Source organism: Mesoplodon bidens, assembly GCF_964165515.1.
Source record: "Mesoplodon bidens genome assembly, chromosome: 2".
Lineage (NCBI taxonomy): Eukaryota > Metazoa > Chordata > Mammalia > Artiodactyla > Ziphiidae > Mesoplodon > Mesoplodon bidens.
In genome coordinates, this window is record NC_138177.1 from 129,189,172 (window position 1) to 129,215,390 (window position 26,219).

The 26,219-nt window shown below is 39.2% G+C and overlaps 1 protein-coding gene across 1 annotated transcript in view; it reads right to left on the bottom strand.

Moving 5' to 3' along the window:
• Window positions 1–13,525, bottom strand: part of SGIP1 (SH3GL interacting endocytic adaptor 1) — a 207,282-nt gene extending 193,757 nt beyond the window's left edge. Inside the window, exon 1 of the mRNA XM_081225341.1 lies at window positions 13,356–13,525. Coding sequence (XP_081081467.1) covers window positions 13,356–13,365 — 10 coding nt within the window. The 5' untranslated portion in view covers window positions 13,366–13,525. The remainder of the gene's footprint in view (window positions 1–13,355) is intronic.
• Between the last annotated feature and the right edge of the window lie 12,694 nt (window positions 13,526–26,219).

Here is a 26,219-nt window from a genome sequence, read left to right on the forward strand (position 1 = left end):
CTTTGTATTTCTGCAGTGTCAGTTGTTACTTCCCTTTTTCATTTCTCATTCTATTGATTTTTCTTGATGAGTCTGGCTAATGGTTTATCAATTTTGTTTTTCTTCTCAAAGAACCAGCTTTTAGTTTTATTGATCTTTGCTATCATTTCCTTCATTTCATTTTCATTCATTTCTGATCTGATCTATATGATTTCTTTCCTTCTTCTAACTTTGGGGGTTTTTTGTTCTTCTTTCTCTAATTGCTTTAGGTGTAAGGTTAGGTTGTTTATTTGAGATCTTTCTTGTTTCTTAAGGTAGGATTGTATTGCTATAAACTTCCCTCTTAGAACTGCTTTTGCTGCATCCCACTGACAGCTAACATTTCTTGATTGAGCATTTACTCTTTACCAAATGTTCTTTAAGTATATTATATATGACATATATTAGAATAAAATAATAATAACTATATTAAACTCATTTAATCCTTATAGTAAACTTTTCATTGGGGATTATTTCATATAGAAGAAGGAACTGAGGCACAGAGGGGTTAAATTACTTGCCTAAGCTAGCATAGTTGGCAAAGGTAGAGAGATCAGGATTTGAGTCTGGGAAGTTTATCTCCAGTTCCCCTGTGCTTAACAAATATACATGCTGCTTAGGATAGTGGTTACAATCTAATGTAAACTGGAAAAGTCATGTGTATGAATATACACAGAAATATGTATAAATATGTACATATTTATAATGATAGAATTGGGTTCTTTGACATAAATATATATTTTGAACATAAAGCTACTAAGAGCTAGCATGTATTCCGTGCTTACTTAATACGCCAGGTAAGTTCCAAGTGCAGTCTATACATTATATTATTTTATTTCCCCACCATCTTGTGGTAGCTGTTATGTCAACTCACTTTACTGATGAGATTGCTGAGGTTTAAAGAGTTTCAGATTGTCCATTCCCAAAACCTGTATTCTACACTCAACAAGTTGTAACCGTGTTTGGTTATTTTATTGATATAACAATGAGATTACTGGTGATTTCAATTTCTTCTTCACATCTTCTTTGTATCTTTTAAGTTTTCTACAGTGAAACCTATTCTCCCTTAAAATGAGAGGAACACAATTAAAAGAGTCAAGAGGAATTTGAGATACTAGATTAACTGCATGCTCCTGGAACCAGAATGTGGCTCTTGGCCTGAGGGAGCCTACACAGCAGATGGGTGCTTTGGGGAGAGCAGAGAGAGCACAGTCCCCCGGGGTACTGCCTGGCATCCAGAAACCATGCTGGAGCCTTCTATGTGCCCAACAGGGTAAACTGAGTAAGTCTTTCCTATGGACCAAATACTCTTCTAAATGTTTTATGTATATTAACTCATTTAATTCTCATGATAGCCATAGGCTGGGTGGCTTGAGTATCCTCCAAAGAGTCTGTTATCCCTCGACAGGATTCATTCATTTACTGGATATTTACTTAGCACTTTTACAGGCCACACGGTGATAATACAAAAATGAGTAAGACATGGTCCTGGCTCTAGCCGAGTCCTTGGGTCCTTGGGGGAGACACAAACAAAGTAGGTGTAAGAACAAAAAATAGCAGCTAATATTTATTGAGAGCTTAACATTTTGCCTCAAGACTGCAACATCAACCCCACCTAAGTTTCTAGCCTGCCAGTCTGTTCTGTGGACTTTGGACTTGCCAGCCCCCACAATCAAGTGACCCATTTCCTTAAAAATCTCTCTCTCCCTCTCTCTCTCTTTTAGCCTATTGGTTCTGTATCTCCAGAGAACTCTGAGTGCAAAAGTGCACTTTCTGATTTAATCCTCAAGACCTTTATGTGATTAAATTACCCATGAGAAAGATACTGTTATTATCACTCTCATTTTCCAGATGAGAAAACAGGTTCACTAGCTTCTCAAGGTCACACACATGAGGTTTAACCTAGGTCAGTCTGACTCCAAAGCCAAGGCTCTTAAACCTTCTGCTACTTGGCCTTGGAGAGTGGGAATTGAGAATTAAGCACAGGGAAGGGAGCACCTCACCATCAACCTGGGAGACTGTAGGAAGGCTTCCTTGAAGGGGTTGCTTTTGTTTGACCTTGAATGATCAGAACAGACCGTTACCACACAGAGAAGGGGAGGGACAGCATATATAAGGGAAAGAGAAGGCAAGGCACTTCTCTTTGGCAGGGGCAGTGAGACATGAGGGCATAACGTGGCCCATGTGTGAAAGTGTTGCACAGCACACGAATGCATTTGGACCTCATCTTAGAAGCATGAGGAACAATCAAAGGCAAGTGAGGAAAGGGATGTCTTTGATGGCTGTGAGGAGGATGGATTGGAAGATGGAGGCAGCAATGCCTTATCAGGTGTGATAGCAGGGGATGAAAGAGAGAGAACAGAGTCAGGAGCTCTTCAGGAAGGATAATCAACAGCTCTTGAGGACCCTCTGACACAAGGCAGGCAGGAAGGAGGAGTCAGGAACAAATCCCAACAAGGACTCTGGTTTGGTTACTTGGTAGACACAGTTCTTTGAATTCGGGGCACAAGGAGGCTAAGAGAAACTTGATGGTTAAGGTCAACAGCACAGGAGTAGGGTCCTACCTGTTACAGGGCTTACAGACCACTTCCTATTATTGCTACCATAACCAGGGATGTGGGCAATTTTTCACATGTTATTTTTCAGTGACTCACTAAGGGCATTTGTAAAGACTGGGTGCACAGCTAGACCACCCGTATTCTAGTTTTATGCATTGTATTTCAAGTTACGGAAACTGCCCGTGAAAGGGAGAGCAAAGTGATATCATCTCATGTGCCAACTTCAATCAACTGGCAGAGGTGGCCTGGAATGTGATGTTGAGATAGGTGCTGAGGCTGGACAGAAAGATGACTATGATTGATTAGTGATGTCTGCCATGTTCAAGAAAGGGGCAGCGTAGCACACGGACACTGAGAATAGAGGATGATAGAATATGCTAGTAACTCACAGTATGAAGAGAAGAGGGAAATCTATAAGCCTTCTCTGCAAAAGAGATGCAGCAATAATCTACTTGAAAAGCAAAATAGCAAGCAGTAGTGCCTAGCCACCAAATGCTAACAGACCCACATGTAACAACCAAGCTGAGAGAGAGCCATCTGAGAAAGTAACTGGCACTTGCATCACACCCTTTCAGATGTTTTCATATTGATGACCTCATTTGATTTTCACAATGACTCTGAGGGAGGGAACCAGCATTATTGCTACCTTACAAATGGGGAGGGTGAGGCCAAAGCAGGTCCAGAACTCACTCAAGTTCACATAGCTACTCAGGAGGTACAGCCTCTTCAGGTCCTGGTCCTTCCCTCCACATGGCCCTGACTCCCAACAGCAGATGCAGGAGGAATGGCAGCCCAGGAGGCAGCTATAAATGGCCCCATTGTATGCTCACTCAGTAGAGCGATGGCCCTGGGGACACATTCATTTGTGTGTCTTTGGGCAGTCACCCAATCAGCCCCAGCACCTTTAAACAGTGAAAGACACCACAGGTTCCAAGTCTTTGTCTATTCACATTTTTGGAATCATTACTAAAATAAACTTTGACTTGTCCTCTTACAGAAAGAATAAAAATCCTTGGGAAGGTTGTTTCATTTGGTTTTGGTTTCCTCAATGCAAAATGAGGTTGGACTAGATTGGTTAATCTTCCAGGGTAGCACACACCATCACGCTTTCATGATAATGGTCAAGGCTTTCACGGAATGTCAGTGAACACCGAACTGTCCTTCTCAGAGAGAAAGGGCTTTTGTTCATAGTGGGAGCCAGGCTTTCTGATCAAGTGTTTTGTAGAATGTAAGCTGTGAAAGTTTAGAGTCCACTGGCTTAGTGATATCACATGTCCCTTCCCATCATAAAATTCGAGGAACCAGTCAGTGTCACTGAAAGGAGCCCATTGGGCTAAAACACTCCTGCATTAGGTAGCTTTCTTCAGGATGGTGGCTTGTCTAAAGGCTCATGACCTGATAATAAAATTAACTTGCTTAGTTTTGAAGAAGGCTCTTGAAATACCGTGTCAAATTTAGACAGTCTGCTGTTGGCCTGTCAGCCAGAGACCCAGGCCAAACAATTTCAGATTTCAGCAGGATGTTCCAATCACAGCATTAAACAAACAAAGAGCACTTGACTAGGATTCAAGTTTGGCTAATAAATGCTGGTTCTGCCTTTTGGTAAGGTGGTCACCTTAAACAAGTCACTTGACATCACTGAGTCCTAGTTGCCTCCTGTTTGAAATGAAGATAGTAATGCCTATTTCTACCACACAGAGATAGTGTAGAATAAAATATGTACAGAGTACGTGATAATATATACTAGACTCTGAGTTTCTGAGGATGGTAACTACAGCTGCCCCTTTGTGCTATCATATTCACTGAGCCTAGAATTGCACATGAGACTAAGGAAAAAGTTCCAGATATACCTGTTAAATGAATGAAACATTTTGGAAACTTTGAAGTATGTTCAAGTGCCACATAATTTTATGACAATGTCCTAAGTTAGATAGGACATGTTAGATAACATGTTAGGTAACGTCTTCCTTATACTGTTTGTAAAGATATGAGACATGGGTCACTCTGGGCCTTTTAAAAAATCCTAAAGTACTAGCCCTGGTACATAATAGAAATTTATATGAACCAAATAAAAATAAACACCTCTGATACATAGTCAAAATATTTGTGAATTGATGTGGAATTCTGATTCTGATATCACCTTATCATGAAACTCTATCTTTTGTGTGGAAATGTTCAAGACTAGAATTGTAGCTGAATTCTCAGCTTTAACTTTGGGCTTGAAACCATAAGCCAAGGCAAGAGCATGATATGCATCCACTTACTGAAATACGGGGGAAGACTGGGTCTGAGAGGAACCATCAAAAGACAGTCACAGAACTAGGATCAGAATACCAGGCTTCTGAATGCCCACCTGATGCTTGACACATGGCTAACACAGGCCCATGCAGACTGACTTCTGCAAAAGGAAACTGGCTTTCCTAGCATTGGAAAGTATCCAGCGATTCCACTCCTGGGTATGTGTCTGAAGAAAACAAAAACACTAATTCCAAAAGATACATGCATCCCAATGTTCATCACAGCATTATTTACAACAGTCAAAGATATGGAAGCAACCTAAGTGTCCCTCAACAGATGAATGGATAAAGAAGACATGATAATATCTTTATATATGTATGTATATATATGTGTGTGTGTGTACATATATATATATATATATATATATATATATATATGTACACACACACACATGCACTCATGCAATGGAATATTACTCAGCCATAAAAGAGGATGAAATCTTGCCATCTGCAACAACAAGGATGGACTTGGAGGGTACTGTGCTAAGTGGAATAAGTCAGAGAAAGACAAATACTGTTTGTTTTCACTTATATGTGGAATCTAAAAAACAAAACTAATAACCAAATATAAGAAAACAGAAACAGACTCACAGATAGTGGTTGCCAGAGGGAAGGGTTGTGGGGGTATTGGTGATATAGGTGAAGGTACAAACTACCAATTATACAATATAAATAATAGGAATGTAATGTACAGCACAGGGAATATAGTCAATAATATTATAATAACTTTGTATGGTGAGTAATCTATAAAAATATTGAATCACCATGTTGTACACCAGAAACTAATATAATATTGTAAGTCAACTATATTTCAACCAAAAAAAAAAAAGAAAAAGAAAGGGGGCTTCCCTGGTGGCGCAGTGGTTAAGAATCCACCTGCCAATGCAGGGGACATGGGTTCAATCCCTGGTCCAGGAAGATCCCACATGCCACGGAGCACCTAAGCCCGTGCACCACAACTACTGAGCCTGTGCTCTAGAGCCCACGAGCCACAACTACTGAAGCCCGCACGCCTAGAGCCCGTGTTCCGCAACAAGAGAAGCCACCGCAATGAGAAGCCTGCGCACCGCAACGAAGAGTAGCCTCTGCTCGCCGCAACTAGAGAAAGCCATGCACAGCAACAAAGAACCAAAGCAGCCAAAAGTAAATAAGTAAAATAAATAAATTTTTTTAAAAAGAGAGAGAGAAAGGGACTCATAGGTGTCTGTTTGTTCTTACCTCTCTGAGTACCTCTCTTGAACATTCCCCTGACCTTTGCTCCAGACCCACGGGCCTCCTTGCTGTTCCGCCCACATTCTGAGCCTTTCACTGGCTCTTTCCTCTGCTTCTTTAGACTGTTCCTCCAGGTAATTACTTGGCTGCTCACTCCCTTCCCTCCCTCAAGTCTTTGCTCAAATGTCTTCTCAGCGAGGCTTTCCATCACCACCCTATTTACTAACTGCAACCACATCTGCCCCGATCCTTCCACTACTTCCTCTATCCCCTTTCTCCACTCGGCTCTTCTCCAAAGCCCTTACCCCCATCCAATGTACTCTGCATTTTATTTTATTTTATCATGTCTCTCTTGCACCAAACAGGAAGCTCCGTGCAGGCAGGAATCTGTTTTATTCACTATTGAGCCTCTAGCACCTAGAACCATGCCTAACACCTAGTATTCATTCAATATACAATTTTTAATGGACACATAAATAGTTCTATGCTAAGAGCTATAGAAGAGGGTTGCATAGATGCATTTTTGTCTTCTAGCACAGCAAAGATGCAAGACAAACTTGTAGCATAAGTGCAAAAGGACAGCAGAGGAAGAATAAACCAATAAAAGCAGATAGTAATATATTTGAATCATTTTTTGTGTCAGCAAAGGTATATTCTGAGGTAGGATGAAGAAGAGTCAATCATTAGAATTTAAACCTTGGAGGGAGTGAATATGCGGAATCCACATCATTCAGCAAATGCCAGAGACTCTTAGAGCTGGAAGTTCTAGAGGGATGACAGATCAATGTTCGTATTTTGTTTGCAAGGAAACAGAACCCCGGGAAAGTAAAGTAATCCTCTCAAGACACATAGCCAAGAAGTTACAACTCTTAGTCTCAAACCTAAGTCTGACTTCTGAGTCCATGCTCTTTCAACCAAAAAAATCCAGTCTGCACAAATTCAGAGAACATATTGAGTTTCTAAGGTTCATAGATTCTCCAATCAAGAATAATTTGGCATCTGAAAAACCTCACATACCAACACATTGCCACTGCATGCACAAATACATCGTACAATATTACACTAGTTTACATACATTAATTTATTTAAAAACACTTTCCCAAATTCCAAGTCAAACTTTCTAGCTCTATAATCTATTATTTTCAGATCTGGTCTTAAACCAGAGAAAAGGAAAGAGAGCCCCGGAATGAAAAGGAAGAATGGAAGAATGAGAAAAATGGAGAAAGGAAGACAGAAATACAAGGAAAGCAGAAGGAAGAGAAAAAAAAAATGTACAGGATATTGACAACAATGCCTCTGGGAATGTCTTTGAATAGCTCTGCTGTAACTTGTCTTTTTCCAATATGAAATCATTTTCTTGGAGCTAATCACCAAAATAATTTAAGCTCGAGTACATATTTTCAAATGGACTATTTCTTTTCTTTTGCTTCTCAAAAGGTATTATCTGTATCTGACAATTAGTACTCCATAACACATATCTTTTCCCTAGTTATCTCATGTTTATAGATCTTGTTTCTCCAGCAAGAATATTAATTTGAGCAATTTATTTTTCTTATATCCACCATAATGCCCCAAATAATACCTTATAATGTAAACTATGAAGTCATCAGAGTCATTTACATCAGGTTTTATTCACTTAGTCAATAAACAAACATCTAAGCATCCACTCTGCATTAAGAGCTAAGGATACAGAGGGGAGATGACAGACCAGATTCCTGCCCTCATGGAGCTTACCTCTGAGTGAGAGATTTAGCCGATACACCGTTAAACAACCATGAATAATAAATACAGCTCTTAGGAGAGAGAGGACACTGAGTTGGACTCAGGGCCCAGGGTGTGTGTCTGGGAGCTTGGGATGACAAGGATGGTAGGGAAGGCCTCCTGAGGAGGTGGCAGTATTGCTGGGATCACAAGAGAATCAGTTACTCCATGAGCTGGCAAAAGAGTGTTCTAGGCAGGGCAAAAGCACTGAGACAGGAAAGTATTTGTTCTAGACACTCTGAGACAGGCAGTAAGGCTGTCGGTGTTTAAGTGCCACGTGAGATGAGCTTGAAGAAGCACAGAAGGCCAGAGCGTGCCGGCTCCTGTATGCTCTAGATTTTAAGAGAAATGAGAAGGTATTGAAGTTTTTTTAAATAAGGAAGCGACATGATAGAAAATATTAAATAGAGATACTGAATATCCTTCTAACACCCTGTAGGTACAATTAAATGGCATACATGTTCCAAGAAGGGAGATTCATTCCTCCCCAAGTCTACGCCTCCTTCCCCAAAGCTCTTCTGCTAGTGAGCAAGCCATCCTAAGCCCATAGAAATATTAGGTAGTCAGTGCACAAACCCATTAGATCCAATACCTCTGCCTCACACCCTACTTTCTCCTCAAAGGAATTCTGCACTTAGCATGCTCCCTAATTCCCTTCTACCTATGATCTCTTCTCCAGTTAATTTCTCCTCAGAGACTTTTGTAGACATGTGAGCTCACATCCATTATAATCCCTTAACTTTTTCAACTCCTTTCCAATTATCTTTCTCTTTCTTAATTCCATTTGTGAGTTTCTATAAAGTGATCACAATTAAACAGCATTCGATTTGATAAAATTGAATTACAAATAGGTAAACCACAAGTATGGACGTAAAATTGAACATAATTGAAAAATCCAGTGTCGAGTCTCTAAAACTTCTAAAAATACCTTAAAAAAAAAAAACCCTTCAAAATTTCTCCCCATCTCCTCATTGTCCTCTAAGTAAACCTTCTTCCCCTCATGTAGCAATGTTAGAAGTTGAAAATACATTTAATGCCATTGTTCTCTTTTGGCTAACTACTATAGTAACTGTCATGTTCTATACATTTCATGGCAAATATTTAGTTTCAGGTAGATAACGGGTTAAGAGCCTTTGATGGACTACTGAAAGAATGCAACCATCATTTATATCATCATTTCTACAGGAAAACTTGTTTCAAATGACCAGTTCCCAAACAAACCCAGGAACATAAAAATTGAGTTGCTGACTTCCTGCAACTTGTTTATTTGAAACATGGATAGTGTATGTGCCAAATCCAACAGAAAGAATTATCCACAGTCTTCTAGCATGGTTTATCTAAGTTAATTTTTTTAAAAAGACTACATGTTCTTTTTAGAGATTTAAAGTTGGCCTTGGGAATTGGATGGGAATTTATACATAACAGGAGGCTTTTTCCAACCCTGAGCCCCTTAGGAAGGAGAGAAATTACATAAGGGATGGAATATATATTATAATCTCATAGGCATGCTTAAGATTTTCCAAAATATCATCACCATTTCTGGGAAGGGAATTGGTAGGAGAGTGAGAAGCATTCCCTTTAAAACTTCTTAGCTAACTAGAAAATGAACAGTTGCAGCTTCAAAATGCTTCGTTCTGTTTTGATTACAGCAAAGAAATTTCCAAATAAATAAACTTCATTTCTAGATAGGGGAAAGAAAAGCCTTTACTGTTACAAGGTTCACTGCCACAACAGAAGATCAGTTAATCTAGAATTGTTTAAATTTTTCTAAATATTGATTTTGGAAGTAAAAGGTATTAACAAGGAATTGAGAGGTGTGATTCTGTGAGTACTCACATTTAAAAGAGAGACAGATGCAACCAAAGAAACTTAAGGCTTAGCTTTCAATCAGGTTAATATACCCACCTTGAAACAAAGTAAAAAGAAAAAGTTCATATTTAAAACGTTATAAGGGATCAAAAATAGGAGCTTTCTTGTTAAATGAACTTGGGTCGAAAATCCATCCTCTCATTTTTCTGCCTCAATGTATTAGTTTTTATTTTTACAATTTAGAAAAAGTACTGCAGAAGCACTCAGTGCAGAATACATTTACTTGCAGGTTATTGTGAATAGTAAAAATAATAAAATTAATTAAATTACTCTGCACATTGCAATTAAACCCAGTAAACCCTTAAAATATATTGGTAACTTCAAAAATTATTTATAGGATGAAACTATTGGCCGCCCCTAAACTTTTCTTTCCAGTAAAACACCTAAGAGCCTGAATAGGGAACTGAAAACATGAGCACTTCCGGTCCAGTTCCTCCACACAAGGGAAAATTTCCCAGACTGCCTTACAAATTAATAAATGTCCCTGGAAACCCTGCTTAGTTTCACTTATCTTAAAAAAAGTAGCTAAAAGGTCATTTTCAAACTTTAATAATATATGAAAAACAACAGAATCCCTTAATAGTTGCCCTAATCACACAGACTGCACTGTAAGCTTGGCCAACATATATGCCCTTTAGCAAATAATTCCCTTTGCTCATCCTCTTTCCCTTCACAGTCATACTACATAAGGTTCCACATCACAGGGCATTCTTTAGGAAAGACCCAATACTAACCACTGCCAAAAAATAAAGAATGCAGGAATCAACAAATCAAGTCCCTTAAAATATACTTTTTAAAAGAAAAATATTTGAAAGGAGTCATGGAGCCACAAACTACCGATAACGTGCTTGAGGTCCCTACAGAAGTACTTCACTGCCTTCTGTGATACTTGAATCACTGGGGAGGTAGTAACGGTTCTCTTCTATGGCCAGAATTTCCAATAGGCATGGAATGAATGGAGCTTATATCCTGTTCCATCAAAATGAGAACACAAAATTAAACCATAAGCCATTCTGATGAATATTTGTTTACTCTTGTTTTACACAAAGTAGAGAAGTAGCTTTGAAAAGTTGCCATGGCCATGCTTTTCCTGAGCACTAGACTAAAACACTTCAGTAAATATAGAAATATATACACACACAAATGAAAATGTGGGTTCTCTCCCTTTCTAAAATACTGTATATGTGTGGATGACATATACGTGTGCAACTCTGTGTTTGTGTGTGTGTGTCTGTGTGTGGCATATGAACTAATTGAGAAAACAGCATGTTACCTATCTGGATGTTTGGTGACACATTCTCAGAGCCCACTGATGTTTTGGCAGACGGCTGCCATGACAGGATTTCAAGGTGCTTTTTAGGGGCTTTCTTATCTTTCCAAAGCTATCATGATAGATGGAAGCCTAGCTTCCTCTAGGGAAGTTAAGTGGGAATGACAACTGCTATAACACACTTTCAGAGTAAGAGCAATTCAGAGGTGAAATTCTGAGATGCAGTATCAGAAATATGCATATATTGCCAAAAAGGCTGGCAACTAAGTTGGAAGGCCATTGATAGGCAAATTGATTCCCGATTAAGGTTCCCACCAGCTTTTCTAAGGTCCCTGAACTGTGAAGATAATAAGTCTTGAATAGTATTTAAGTAGGAACTATAGGTAGATAAAAATTATTAGTTTCATTTAAATGTTTAAGCCACTGGAAACACCTGTCCAATTTCTTTTGCAGGGATCTGATGGATGGCCACTGCACCTCTAGTGTCACCTTTAATTCATAACAGTGCTAAGATAGCATCCTTCATTAGATACATTTGGTCAACGCAGAGCAATAGTGTTAATTCAGCTCCAACACTTGTCTTTGTTACAGTTCTCATTTCAGTGTAGGCAGCTCAGATAAGCTTATCACAGGGCTCTGAACTGACATTCTGGGGTGGCACAATAGACAATATTACCAAGAGAATCATTAATGAGCATCAAAAAATATTACTTCCTTCAAAGATACTTTAAGTCCATAGTTTATAAGGTAAGAAGTAAAAGGAAAGCTCTTCCACTTCCCCGTGTAAGATTAAAATCTAATCAGAACGTGTGCAGATTTATTCTCAAGAAATGCTACGTGAAATTTAGCTGGAGAAACCTAGTACCTCTATAGACACAAATTTTTTCTGAAGGGGGTAATCCACCCTGAGCTTCTAATTGAAAAGTTCATCAGTAATGCTCTTTCTTGTTTGTTTTGCCTTGTGACTCAAAGGTTAAATCCATTTTGGATTTCATTTTGAGTTAATGAAAATGATTTAATCTTAGAGCATTAGTAATCTCACTTTATTTAGGCCTATATTTAAAAAACTAGCTTGAGAGTCCTTTGCAAACAAGACCAGTCTCCACAGCAAAATGATACCCAATCTCTCTTTTCAGGCTATTTTCTAAAATCTGTGGGCCATGACTGTAGAATTCTTCACTCCCCAAATCACATTAACAATGTTTGACATGATGACAGAGAAAGCAAAAAGAATTCATTTCTGCCAAATAAGTACAGGCAATGCTTCTGGTTTTTGCAACCATTCTCCTCTTATTCCATTTTGGTAAATTTCTAAGGAATGTTTAAAATCTGTAAGACAGACCTTGGCTTAAGAGGTGGCCTCTCTGCCATTTTCATGGCTGATTTGAGACCCATTATGCACTCGATTCCGCATTGTGAAATCCAGGCTGGGGACAAATTTCTGCCTGTCATCTTAGGAAAGGCCAGGAGTTTTGCACCATCCTGTAGTGTGAAAACAGAAAATCAAAGCCAGGGTAGGGCTGCCTGCTTCTTTCCTAATCAGCTTGCTGCTTTTCTGAGGCACTCTTGGTTGTCACCATCTCAAGCTTAGAAGGGTAATTTAGTAGAATAAAATATAGTTTAAACAATATCTCCCCAGGGAAAGTTCCTCCTTACACTTAAAATTGAATGCAAAAAGGTAATCAGTTAAGTAATCATTTGATGCTTGGCTAAGAACCATTGCATGGAGAACACATTTAGGAAGCACAAAATTCTTTTTTTTTTAACCTGATAAGACCCCTAATCAGAAGCCAAGAGTCCCACATATTTTCCTCATATTGCTCATTCTGTTGCAATGACAGCCCCATAAAACTATAGCTTATGGACTAAATTTGCTGCACCTCTCACCCCAACAGTATGATGTAAATTGCAGAGAGAAAAATATCTTACAAGAATTTTTAAAAATTTTAAACAGTTCACTGAAAATGACAGCATGCATAACTCTGTCAATGACCTCTCCTGTCTAATGTTAATTTCAGAAGACAAGTTTCCGTTGTAAATGTTTAATCAGTGTAGTCCCAGGAACCCAGAGCAGAAAACCTTATCTTCTCTCCCAACTTCTTTGCTTTGCAAGCTCTTTGCTAGCTCTATCTCAGCTCCTTGCAAGCACTTTAGGCAAGCTCTGTAGGTTCTGAGCTAAACAAGAAGCCTTGTGGTTTGATTCCATTAGTCTGAGCCCTGGTCCGCTGCAAGCAAACTGCAGAATTTCTGCTTGCAAATCCTGGCAACCAGGTTCTAGACCAGCCACAAACACAGACTGTACACATAATTCAACACTGTTCTGCCCAAACCTTGCCTGAAGCCAGTCAACCACAGCAGAAAGCATCCTACCTTCCATCATGGTGGCAGAATTGCATTCCTTAATTTCCAAAGAGTCTGAAAAAATACAGGAGGATACGATTCCAGGTCCCAGCTAAGTCCTCACAACGCTGCTGCTGCTGCCGAGGGATCTGCTCTGTCCGATGCTGAAGCCAAAGGAGACAAGTGTTAACCCCAAAGATAGGCCATGGATGCTGCTGGTGCTGCTTCACCTACAGGCTCCCAGGAAGATGCTGCGAGAGAAAGGGAGAGGAACAGCAAGCCGGCCAAGCTGCACCGCCTGCGCTGCCTCGGCCAATCCCTTCAGCTCTGGACCGCGTCACATGGTAGCCAGCCTGCATCTCCTGACACAATACCCCCGGAGAGCACACAGAACCTATTTCCCGTCCCCATTCCCCTCCACCCCCATCCCCTCCGCTTGTCACCAAATGCACAGCCCCTTCCCCACCTGGTGACGCACTTCCCCCGCCCCTCCTCTTCGTCTTCTTAAGCCTATTGCAGCGTCTGGGTACCCGAGATTAATTATCAGACGCTGCCACCTTAACCGGGGACTCTGGCATGAAACGAGCACCTAAGTGGCTCGCTTCGGAGGAGATTTTCTTTTCTTTTTTCTTTCCTTTCTGTCTTTTTTCTTTTTTTTAAGAAAAACTTCTTAAATATTCCGTGCAGCCTGAAGTCTTGGCTGCACACTTTCAAGCTCCCATTGCTATCTCCCTTTGCCCTGAAGGAATTCCAAATGTCAGTTATCTGTGGCCTCCGCACACATCTGTGACCCTCTCTCGCGCTCTCTCTCTCTGCCCCCCCCCCTCTCTCATTCAGGAGAGAAAAATCAATCCGGCTGACGTCACATCATAAACAATTATCCCCAGAAGGATGATGCAGAAGAAATATCACCCCAGTTGCCTTCAAAAGAGCCAGAGAATTAATCGCGCATGACACGCCGAAGGGCTGGGAACTGTCATTAAAACAAAGAAACAAAAGAACCCACCCGAGTGGGGCTCTGGAATCGCACTGGCAACGCTTGAGATAATTTCTGGGGCGGGAGGCGGGAGAGAGGGGAGCAGGCGGGGAGGGAGGCCTCAGCCCGACGGAAGCCAGCTGTGCGCGCCGCTTCCTCCCACTCGGACCTGGGCCGCCGGCCGCCGACCAGACCGCGGGGCGCAGCTCCGCTCGGCGTTCGAATCCCGCCGCCGGCGCGTTCCCGGGCCCAGCGCACACGTGAGCCACCGCGCCGCCCACGGCAGTCCCTGTAGAAATCAACTTTCTTAATGACACCTTTCTCGCCAAGCGCCTCTAGCATCCGTAGTCGCCGTTAAACCCATTCGTTCATTCCAGTGGGAATCCGGCGGGAGACAAACGTGCCGGGTTCCGGCCCGAGGGGTGGGTGGAGCCCAGGGTTACGCAGCTTCCAGGGATGGGGTCGGGGCGCCGTGCTGCTATTTAAGTGGAAAGGGTTAGAACACCCCAGCTGCTTGGGTTGAGACTGTCACCCGACTGGTCCCTAGGGATCCAGGAGCCTTTGAGAGGGCTCCAAGCCCCGGGGTCTGGCTGTCCTCGTTTCATTTCAAGCAGGCTTAGCCCTCAGAGGGCCAAGGAAGGAGAGGGCAGGAGGAGTTTAGGAGTCAGGCGAGAAAGAAGGGAGATGGGCAGGGGAGGAAAGTCCTCTCTAGAACCCTAGGCGACAACATCCGGCAACGTGACTGAGAGAAAGGCCACTACATCACAGAACAATTCTGAGCATCGAATGAAATAATTTTAAGAAGTATGATGCATTAGACCATCAAGGTTGAGTCTCTAATACTATTCTTAATTATTTATATTAGAAATATACCCATGAACTTTGGATATTGCCCAGCCCTTGTCATAGTCTAGTTCTTTCTATGAGAGCAAATATGAGGTATTGGTGGCTGAGGACTACTGAAGAAAATATAACTAAAGGAGCTAACTGAAGTACCATATTAACAGATGAAAAAAATTCAGTTCCTTAGCAACTTAGAAGTTTTGAAAAACTCATTGTTCTCCCTAAGGACACATACTTCAATGGCCTTGAAATTTCAAAATGAAACTCTCCAGGGAGATACAAATGCTTGTGCTTTATTCCATATATCTATGAGGTAGTTGAATTTTAAAAGAGGAAAGAATTCCAAAGTAAAACCTGTCTTGAGTATAACCTACACTGCTCTGAAGAATACAAGGGTATTATTGCAAAAATCAGATTGATTAGTGTGGGAGTATTTAGCCAAATGTTTTGTAATGGTTAAGAACATGGATAGATATTGGTGTCAAACAGACTGGGATCAAGTTCTATCTCTGCCACTTCATGAGCTCTAGTGACCCTGTACAAGTTATGTAATTCTCTGTGACTCACAGCTTCCTTATCTGCGAAATGAAGATAATAGTACCAAGTTCATAGGACTATAAATAGTACTAATAACAAATCTTTATTAATGGCTTACTGTGTGCTAAGCAGTGTTCTAAATGCTTTGCCAGTAAATTACTTAGCATTGTGTCTGGAGCATAATATACGCTCCATGTTGGCTTTTTAATATTAGTATTATTACCACCAAAGGGCTGCCAGAGGCATCAAAGAAGTTTGCAGCCAACTGAGAGTTATACCACATGCACAGAGAACAACTCAGTGAAAGTTTAGGTGATGCATCCAGAGGTGTAACATGTCAGAGAGTTCTCAGAGACTGCTCTGTAAAAGAGTGATTACTAAATAAGATAGGGAGCTCTAAATTAGAAAATTGGCTCAATATAAAATCTGGAGGTAAGTGTAAGCACTGAAGTGTAGGGCTAGGCAACATTGTCAAAGATGTAAGGGGAGAGAAGAGCCAGGGAAACCTAGGCTGCCTGGCTTTTCTCACCCGATGTAAGTTTTACAGTGTGTTAGAGCAAACCTCTCAGATAGATTCAATGTGGGCACACATCAGTTTTGTTTTCGACTTGGAGCAAAGCAACTAGCCAGAGACAGAAAGATGGTTCAAAGATTCTTTTGGTCACTGGGGTGGTTATAGAAAAAAGAAAAGTGTCTCGTTAGGATTGTTAGAGAAGTAACATGAAAGGGATGTGTAGTTAAAGGTTATAAGGCCAGTATCAAGACTGGTTGAACTTTATGCAACCTCATCAAAAAAATGTTATCAATTATAAAAGCATCCGATGAACAAAGTTCTGCTTCAAATAAAAAACTGCTCAAGTATGTTATCAGAAAAGTTTAAGCATTCTAATTTTTTCTCATAGGTTTTCTGGGGAAAAAAATTGTTTTCTCAAGAACAAAGACAGTACTTTAGATTGTAACCCCAATTTCATCCCTTCCTAGGATAGTTTTTACTTACCAACAAGAAGGAGAATTTCTAGCTGCTATAATAATGGAATACTTTTTACAAGTCTTAAATGGAAGTCAAAGGATCTGTGGAAAAGATCAGTCAAATTACTGACTTGCACCAAAGTACAGGGACTTCCCAGGAGTCTAATCCAGGATAACAAGTGTGTGCCCAGATCACACCAGGCTCTCAGAGAGTGCCTGAGATTTGTCCAAGACCAAAAACTTAATTGCTGAAGTCACTAGACATTTAATTTGTTTTCTGAGATATTTGCATGCTAATGATGCCCTATTACACATTGGTTTTTTACAAATCCTATTATATTTTACTATGCACATTGAATTTCTGCACTATATACCAATTGTCATGTGTGTGTGGAAAATCAGCTCATATCTCAGAAGGAGGAAGAAAATAATGAGAACTGAGTCACAAATGAAGAAGGAAACAAAATTAACACAGAAGGAAAGTTTAAAAAATGGATCCAGATATGTATCTCCAAGACAGTGATCTCAGCACGACATTGACTCTGTCCCTCTTGCTATCCCTGCTGAGGCAGTTCCATGAATGTAGAAAGGAAAATATTGTCCAAACCCTGGAAATCAGCAAGGGTCCCACTTAGAGAATTAGATTTCCATGGGATGAAACAGGAAAATATATATATACCCATGCTCAGAATGTTTATACTCTTTGTTAGAAGGAAAAACTCCAACTGGAACTGACATGGGCAAAGAAGGGGTCTATTTGGGTAGCTCACAATATGTGAAGCACTGCACAGCTGAGGGAAAGCAGGAATTCAATCCTCCAGGAAATGTGGTGACCAGAACCAAGTACTTACAACTCTGTTTCTCCCAGTACATCAGCTTCTTTTTGCTGCCTAGTTTTTCTCCCTGTGATCAGAGAGCTGGCCATTTAAATCCTTTAAGCTCACAGCTTGACTATCCAAGATCTACTTCAAAAAACTCTGATTGACTCTGGCTTGGATCACTGTTCCACCTTTTAACCCATTAACGAGGCCAGGTTGATGAGGTCTCATGATAGATTTATTCAAACCAAAATTTACATTGGATTTAGTCACATGCCCACTACTGAGACTACACATGGGAGAGAGGCAAGTTTCTGTGACAAACAACCCTTAATAATATGAACCCCTAATATGGTTGGAGGGGTAGAAGAGACATTGGTGAAGAAAGAGAGGGAACGATTACCAGAACAAATGTGGGAAGAGCAACTATGAAACAAAAGCTGTCCATCATGTAGACATTACTCAGTACACCCAAGATAAAATTTACAGAAGGATTCCTGGTGGCAGAGGGACTCAGAATGCTATACTCAATCCAATTCGGTATATTGGAGAGGTTATTTGTATATTCGCACTCACTATATCCAGAAAGAAACTTGCAGACCCTATAGTCATCCTCCTCCTCACCATGGGGAAGGAAGGCAGAAAAGGGGAGAGCTGACCCTACATGTTGACCCACGGACACCAAAGACATGCCCTGAAATGTTTGCCACCCATTGGTCCAACGCTGCCCAGAGAACCAGTACTGCAGGAACCTCAACCAGTACTGCAGGAACTTCTATCAGCCGGGAGTACTGCTTTATCTAGACTTACATTGACAAAGATAAGTGGTAAAGATTGAATACACTAGTAGAATCAGCAGTTTCAAAAGAGGGAGAAGGTAAACAATTATAGCTCACTGAAGCAGAGGAAACACCCTCACTGAAAGCAGAGGAAATGTAGAAAACTGGAGAGGCATTTTTTAAAAAATCAATTTTTTACTTTTGATACAATTTCAGGGATATAGCAGCAGTAAATAAGAGCAGACTGCTATGATAAAAGAGCATACTGAGGGCCAGAAAGAGAGCATGGAAGTAATAAAAATATTCTTATTAAAATTTTTAAATGTTATAGTTATAATCAAAGATATGATGCATACTGCCAGCAGGGAATATTGATAGGCCCAGTGGTAATGTGCTTGAAATATAGACCCACAACAGCATTAACTGGCCTAAGCACAATGGAATTCTTTTTCTCTTTGCAGAATCATTTAACTTAGGTATAACTTTAACAGTTCAAGAAACTAGAGAAAGAGATAAAGCTCCAAAAGTCACTTATGAATTATGAAATCTGACAAAAATAATTAAAAAGTAGCTCAATCTTTCTTCCAAATATCAATGCAAAACTCTTAAATAAAATAACAAGACAGAATCCACCTTTTCAAAAACATTATATGTATTTATATATATTGTTTATATATAATGTCAGACTTTATTCTAGAAGAAAAAGTCATTCAACATTAAGAAATCTAATAAATCTTATTCACAATTAAGCTATTGAAAAGAAAATTATGTTATTATCCCCACAACTGCTGAGAAGATATCTGATAAATTTCAACTTGTATCACTCATTAAATAAATAAAAACCTATTAACAGAGAAAGACATAAAAAGTTCCTTAGTATGATGAGATAAACAAATATCTTCCCCAAATCTGTCAACTTGTTAGATGCAGACATGTTGAAAACAATCTTCATTAAAATCAGAAATAAGACTTAAATCATGCTTGTTATTTAATACTGTTCTATGGATGCTAGCCAAAAAATTAGGAATAAAAAGTATAAAAATTGTGTCACATATAGTGATATGTATTCATCACAGCATTTTCTCTATCTGGATACACAGGAAGACTGCATTTGTTGGCTTTCCTTGCATCTGGGTGGAGTTATAAGACAGAATTAAAGCAACGGAAATTTCCAGACCTGGCCTTTACAGACATCCTACATACTCTCCATACCTCTTTTTCCCAAATGGGAGAGACGTACTTGATCCTCAGACTTTTTTTTTTAATTATTACTTTTTTTAAAACATCTTTATTGGAGTATAATTGCTTTACAATGGTGTGTTAGTTTCTGCTTTATAATAAAGTGAATCAGTTATACATATACATATATCCCCATATCTCTTTGCTCTGTGTCTCCCTCCCTCCCATCCTCCTTATCCCACCCCTCTTGTTGGTCACAAAGCACCGAGCTGATCACCCTGTGCTACGTGGCTGCTTCCCACTAGCTATCTATTTTACATTTGGTAGTGTATATATGTCCATGCCACTCTCTCACTTTGTCACAGCTTACCCTTCCCCCTCCCCATATCATCAAGTCATTCTCTAGTAGGTCTGTGTCTTTATTCCCGTCTTGCCCCTAGGTTCTTCATGACTTTTTTTCCCCTTAGATTCCATATATATATATATATATATATATATATATATATATATATATATATATATATATATATATATATGTGTGTGTGTGTGTGTGTGTGTGTGTGTGTGTGTGTGTGTGTGTGTGTGTTAGCGTACAGTATTTGTTTTTCTCTTTCTGACTTACTTCACTCTGTATGACAGACTATAGGTCCATCCACCTCACTACAAATAACTCAGTTTCGTTTGCTTTTATGGCTGAGTAATATTCCATTGTATATATGTGCCACATCTTCTTTATCCATTAATCTGTCGATGGACACTTACATTGCTTCCATGTCCTGGCTATAGTAAATAGAGCTGCAATGAACATTGTGGTACATGACTCTTTTTGAATTATCGTTTCCTCAGGTTATATGCCCAGCAGTGGGATTGCTGGGTCGTATGGTAGTTCTATTTTTAGATTTTTAAGGAACCTCCATACTATTCTCCATAGTGGCTGTATCAATTTACATTCCCACCAACAGTGCAAGAGGGTTCCCTTTTCTCCACACCCTCTCCAGCATTTATTGTTTGTAGATTTTTTGAAGATGGCCATTCTGGCCGGTATGAGATGATATTTCACTGTAGTTTTGATTTCCATTTCTCTAATGATTCATGATGTTGAGCATTCTTTCATGTGTTTGTTGGCTATCTGTATATCTTCTTTGGAGAGATGTCTATTTAGGTCTTCTGCCCATTTTGGATTGGGTTGTTTGTTTTTTCGATATTGAGCTGCATGAGCTGCTTGTAAATTTTGGAGATTAATCCTTTGTCAGTTGCTTCATTTGCAAATACTTTCTCCCATTCTGAGGGTTGTCTTTTTGTCTTGTTTATGGTTTCCTTTGCTGTGTAAAAGCTTTTAAGTTTCATTAGGTCCCATTGTTTATTTTTGGTTTTTATTTCCATTTCTCTAGGAGGTGGGTCAAAAAGGATCTTGAGGTGATTTATGTCGTAGCGTGTTCTACTTCTATTTTCCTCTAAGAGTTTGATAGTGTTTGGTCTTTCATTTAGGTCTTTAATCCATTTTGAGTTTATTTTTGTGTATGGTGTTAGAGAGTGTTCTAATTTCATTCTTTTACATGTAGCTGTCCCGTTTTCCCAGCACCACTTATTGAAGAGGCTGTCTTTTCTCCACTGTATATTCTTGCCTCCTTTATCAAAGATAAGGTGACCATATGTGTGTGGGTTTATCTCTGGGCTTCCTATCCTGTTCCATTGATTTATATCTCTGTTTTTGTGCCAGTACCATACTGTCTTGATTACTGTAGTTTTGTAGTATAGTCTGAAGGCCAGGAGCCTGATTCCTCCAACTCTGTTTTTCTTTCTCAAGATTGCTTTGGCTATTCGGGTCTTTCATGTTTCTATACAAATTGTGAATTTTTTTGATCTAGTTCTGTGAAAAATGCCAGTGGTAGTTTGATAGGGATTGCATTGAATCTGTAGATTGCTTTGGGTAGTATCGTCATTTTCACAATGTTGATTCTTCCAATCCAAGAACATGGTATATCTCTCCATCTCTGTGTATCATCTTTAATTTCTTTCATCAGTGTCTTATAATTTTCTGTATACAGGTCTTTTGTCTACTTAGATAGGTTTATTCCTAGATATTTTATTCTTTTTGTTGCAATGGTAAATGGGAGTGTTTTCTTAATTTCACTTTCAGATATTTTCATCATTAGTGTATAGGAATGTAAGAAATTTTTCTGTGCATTAATTTTGTATCCTGCTACTTTACCAAATTCATTGATTAGCTCTAATAGTTTTCTGGTAGCATCTTTAGGATTCTCTATGTATAGTGTCATATCATCTGCAAACAGTGACAGCTTTACTTCTTCTTTTCTGATTTGGATTCCTTTTATTTCTTTTTCTTCTCTGATTGCTGTGACTAAAACTTCCAAACCTATGTTGAATAATAGTGGTGAGAGTGGGCAACCTTGTCTTGTTCCTGATCTTAGTGGAAATGTTTTCAGTTTTTCACCATTGAGAATGATGTTGGCTGTGAGTTTGTCATTATGGCCTTTATTATGTTGAGGTAAGTTCCCTCTATGCCTACTTTCTGGAGGGTTTTTATCATAACTGGCTGTTGAATTTTGTTGAAAGCTTTCTCTGCATCTATTGAGGTGATCATATGGTTTTTCTCCTTCAGTTTGTTAATATGGTGTATCACATGGATTGATTTGCGTATATTGAAGAATCCTTGTATTCCTGGGATAAACCCCACTTGATCATGGTGTATGATCCTTTTAATGTGCTGTTAGATTCTGTTTGCTAGTATTTTGTGGTGGATTTTTCCATCTATGTTCATCAGTGATAATGGTCTGTAGTTTTCTTTTTTTGTGACATCTTTGTCTGGTTTTGGTATCAGGGTGATGGTGGCCTGGTAGAATGGGTTTGGGAGTGTTCCTCCCTCTTCTAAGTTTTTGAAGAGTTTGAGAAAGATAGGTGTTAGCTCTTCTCTAAATGTTTGATAGAATTCGCCTATGAAGCCATCTGGTCCTGGGGTTTTACTTGTTGGAAGATTTTTAATCACAGTTTCAATTTCAGTGCTTGTGATTGGTCTGTTCATATTTTCTATTTCTTCCTGGTTCAGTCTCAGAAGGTTGTGCATTTCTAAGAATTTGTCCATTTGTTCCAGGTTGTCCATTTTATTGGCATATAGTTGCTTGTTGTAATCTCTCATGATCCTTTGTATTTCTGCAGTGTCAGTTGTTATTTCCCCTTTTTCATTTCTCATTCTATTGATTTGAGTCTCCTCCCTTTTTTCTTGATGAGTCTGTCTAAAGGTTTATCAATTTTGTTTATCTTCTCAAAGAACCAGCTTTTAGTTTTAATGATCTTTGCTATCGTTCCCTTCATTTCTTTTTCATTTATTTCTGATCTGATCTTTAGGATTTCTTTCCTTCTGCTGACTTTGGGGTCTTCTTGTTCTTCTTTCTCTAATTGTTTTAGGTGTAAGCTTACATTGTTTATTTGAGATGTTTCTTGTTTCTTAAGGTAGGACTGTATTGCTATAAACTTCCCTCTTAGAACTGCTTTTGCTGCATCCCATATGTTTTGGGTCATTGTGCTTTCCTTGTTATTTGTTTCTAGCTATTTTTTGATTTCCTCTTTGATTTCTTCAGTGATCTCTTGGTTATTAAGTAGTGCATTGTTTAGCCTCCATGTGTTTTCCTGTAATTGATGTCTAGTCTCATAGTGTTGTGGTCAGAAAAGATACTTGATACAATTTCAATTTCCTTAAATTTACCAAGGCTTATTTTGTGACCCAAGATATGATCTATCCTGGAGAATGTTCCATGACCACTTGAGAAGAAAGTGTATTCTGTTGTTTTTGGATGAATTGTCTTATAAATATCAATTAAGTCCATCTTGTTTAATGTATCATTTAAAGCTTGTATTTCCTTATTTATTTTCATTTTGGATGATCTGTCCATTTGTGAAAGTAGGGTGTTAAAATCCCCTACTATGATTGTGTTACTGTCGATTTCCCATTTTATGGCTGTTAGTATTTGCCTTACGTATTGAGGTGCTCCTTTCTTGGGTGTATAAATATTTACAATTGTTATATCTTCTTCTTGGATTGATCCCTTGATCATTATGTAGTGTCCTTCTTTGTCTCTTGTAATAATCTTTGTTTTAAAGTCTACTTTGTCTGATATGAGAGTTGCTACTCCAGCTTTCTTTTGATTTCCATTTGCATGGAATATCTTTTTCCATCCCCTGACTTTCAGTGTGTATTTGTCCCTAGGTCTGAAGTGGGTCTCTTGTAGGCAGCATATATATGGATCTTGTTTTTGTATCTATTCAGCCAGTCTACATCTTTTGGTTGGAGCATTTAATCCATTTACATTCAAGGTAATTATCGATATGTCTGTTCCTATTACCATTTTCTTAATTGTTTTGGGTTTGTTATTTTATGCCTTTTCCTTCTCTTGTGTTTCCTGCCTAGAGAAGTTCCTTTAGCATTTGTTGTAAAGCTGGTTTGGTAGTGCTGGATTCTCTTAGTTTTTGCTCGTCTTTAAAGGTTTTAATTTCTCTGTCAATCTGAATGATATCCTTGCTGTGTAGAGTAATCTTGGTTGTAGGTATTTTCCCTTTCATCACTTTAAATATGTCCTGACACCTCCTCTGGTTTGCAGAGTTTCTGCTGACAGCTCAGCTGTTAATCTTATGTGGATTCCCTTGTGTGTTATTTGTTGTTTTTCCCTTGATGCTCTTAACATTTTTTCTTTGTATTTAATTTTTGATAGTTTGATTAATATGTGTCTTGGCATGTTTCTCCTTGGATTTATCCTGTATGGGACTGTCTGTGCTTCCTGGGCTTGATTAACTATTTCCTTTCCCATATTCGGGAAATTTTCAACTATAATCTCTTCAAATATTTTCTCAGTCCCTTTCTTTTTCTATTCTTCTTCTGGGACCCCTATGATTTGAATGTTGGTGCGTTTAATGTTGTCTCAGAGGTCTCTGAGACTGTCCTCATTTCTTTTCATTCTGTTTTCTTTATTCTGCTCTGCAGTAGTTATTTCCACTATTTTATCATCCAGGTCACTTATCCGTTCTTCTGCCTCAGTTATTCTGCTATTGATCCCTTCTAGGGAATTTTTAATTTCATTTATTGTGTTGTTCATAACTGTTTGTTTGCTCTTCAGTTCTTCTATGTCCTTGTTAAACATTTCTTGTATTTTCTCTATTCTATTTCTAAGATTTTGGGTCATCTTTACTATTATTATTCTGAATTCTTTTTCAGGTAGACTGCCTATTTCCTCTTCACTTGTTCAGTCTGGTGGGTTTTTACCTTGCTCCTTCATCTGCTGTGTGTTTCTCTGTCTTCTCATTTTGCTTAACTTACTCTGTTTTGGTCTCCTTCTTGCAGGCTGCAGGTTTGTAGTTCCTGTTGTTTTTGGTTTCTGCCCCCAGTGGCTAAGGTTTGTTCAGTGAGTAGTGTAGGCTTCCTGGTGGAGGAGACTAATGCCTGTGTTCTGGTGGATGAGGCTGGGTCTTGTCTTTCTGGTGGGCAGGTCCACGTCTGGTGATGTGTTTTGGGGTGTCTGTGGCCTTATTATGATTTTAGGCAGCCTCTCTGCTAATGGGTGGGGTTGTGTTTCTGTCTGGCTAGTTGTTTGGCATAGGGTGTCCAGCACTGTAGCTTGCTCGTCGTTCAGTGGAGCTGGGTCTTGGTGTTGAAATGGAGATTTCTGGAAGATTTTCACCATTCGATATTACATGGAGCTTGGAGGTCTCTTGTGGACCAATGTCCTGAACTTGGCTCTCCCACCTCAGAGGCACAGCCCTGACGCCTGGCTGGAGCATCAAGAGCCTGTCATCCACACAGCTCAGAATAAAAGGGAGAAAAAAAAAGAAAGAAAGAAAGAAAGAAAGAAGAAAATAAAATAAAATAAAATAAAGTTATTAAAATAAAAAATAATTATTAAAATTTTTTTAAGTTATTAAAGAAAAAAAAACGAAAGAAAGAAGAGAGCAACAAAACCAAAAAACAAATCCACCAATGATAACAAGCACTAAAAACTATACTAAAACAACAACAACAAACAACAGACAGAACCCTAGGACAAATGGGAAAAGCAAAGCTATACAGACAAAATCACACACAGAAGCATACACATACACACTCATAAAAATAGAAAAAGGGAAATATATATATATATATTTATAAATATATATAATTATATATATATATATATCATTGCTTCCAAAGTTCACCTCCTCAATTTAAGATGATTCATTGCGTATTCAGGTATCCCACAGTTGCAGGGTATCAGGTTGATTGTGGAGATTTAATCTGCTGCTCCTGAGGCTGCTGGGAGAAATTTCCCTCTCTCTTCTTTGTTCACACAGATCCTGGGGTTCAACTTTAGATTTGGCCCCACCTCTGTGTGTAGGTTGCCTGAGGGCATCTTTTCTTTGCTCAGACAGGAGGGGGTTAAAGGAGCAACTGATTCAGGGGCTCTGGCTCACTCAGGCTGGGGGGAGGGAGGGGTACAGAATGCGGGGTGAGCCTGCGGTCGCAGAGGCCGGAGTGACGTTGCACCAGCCTGAGGCAAGCCGTGTGTTCTTCATTAGACTTTGGATGTGTAAGAAATAAACTTGCATTGTGTTAATTTCTATACTATGAATATACATTATATATATGTGAATATTTACATATTGTTTGCACATTATATGTGTGAATAATCTTTTATGAATGATTTATCCAAAAGTATATATTTTTAAAAGAGCTAGAGGAAGAGTAATCCAAGCAGAGGACCCTCCAGGTGTAGGGGCCATCAGAAGAGAGAGAACACTGAGCAGCACT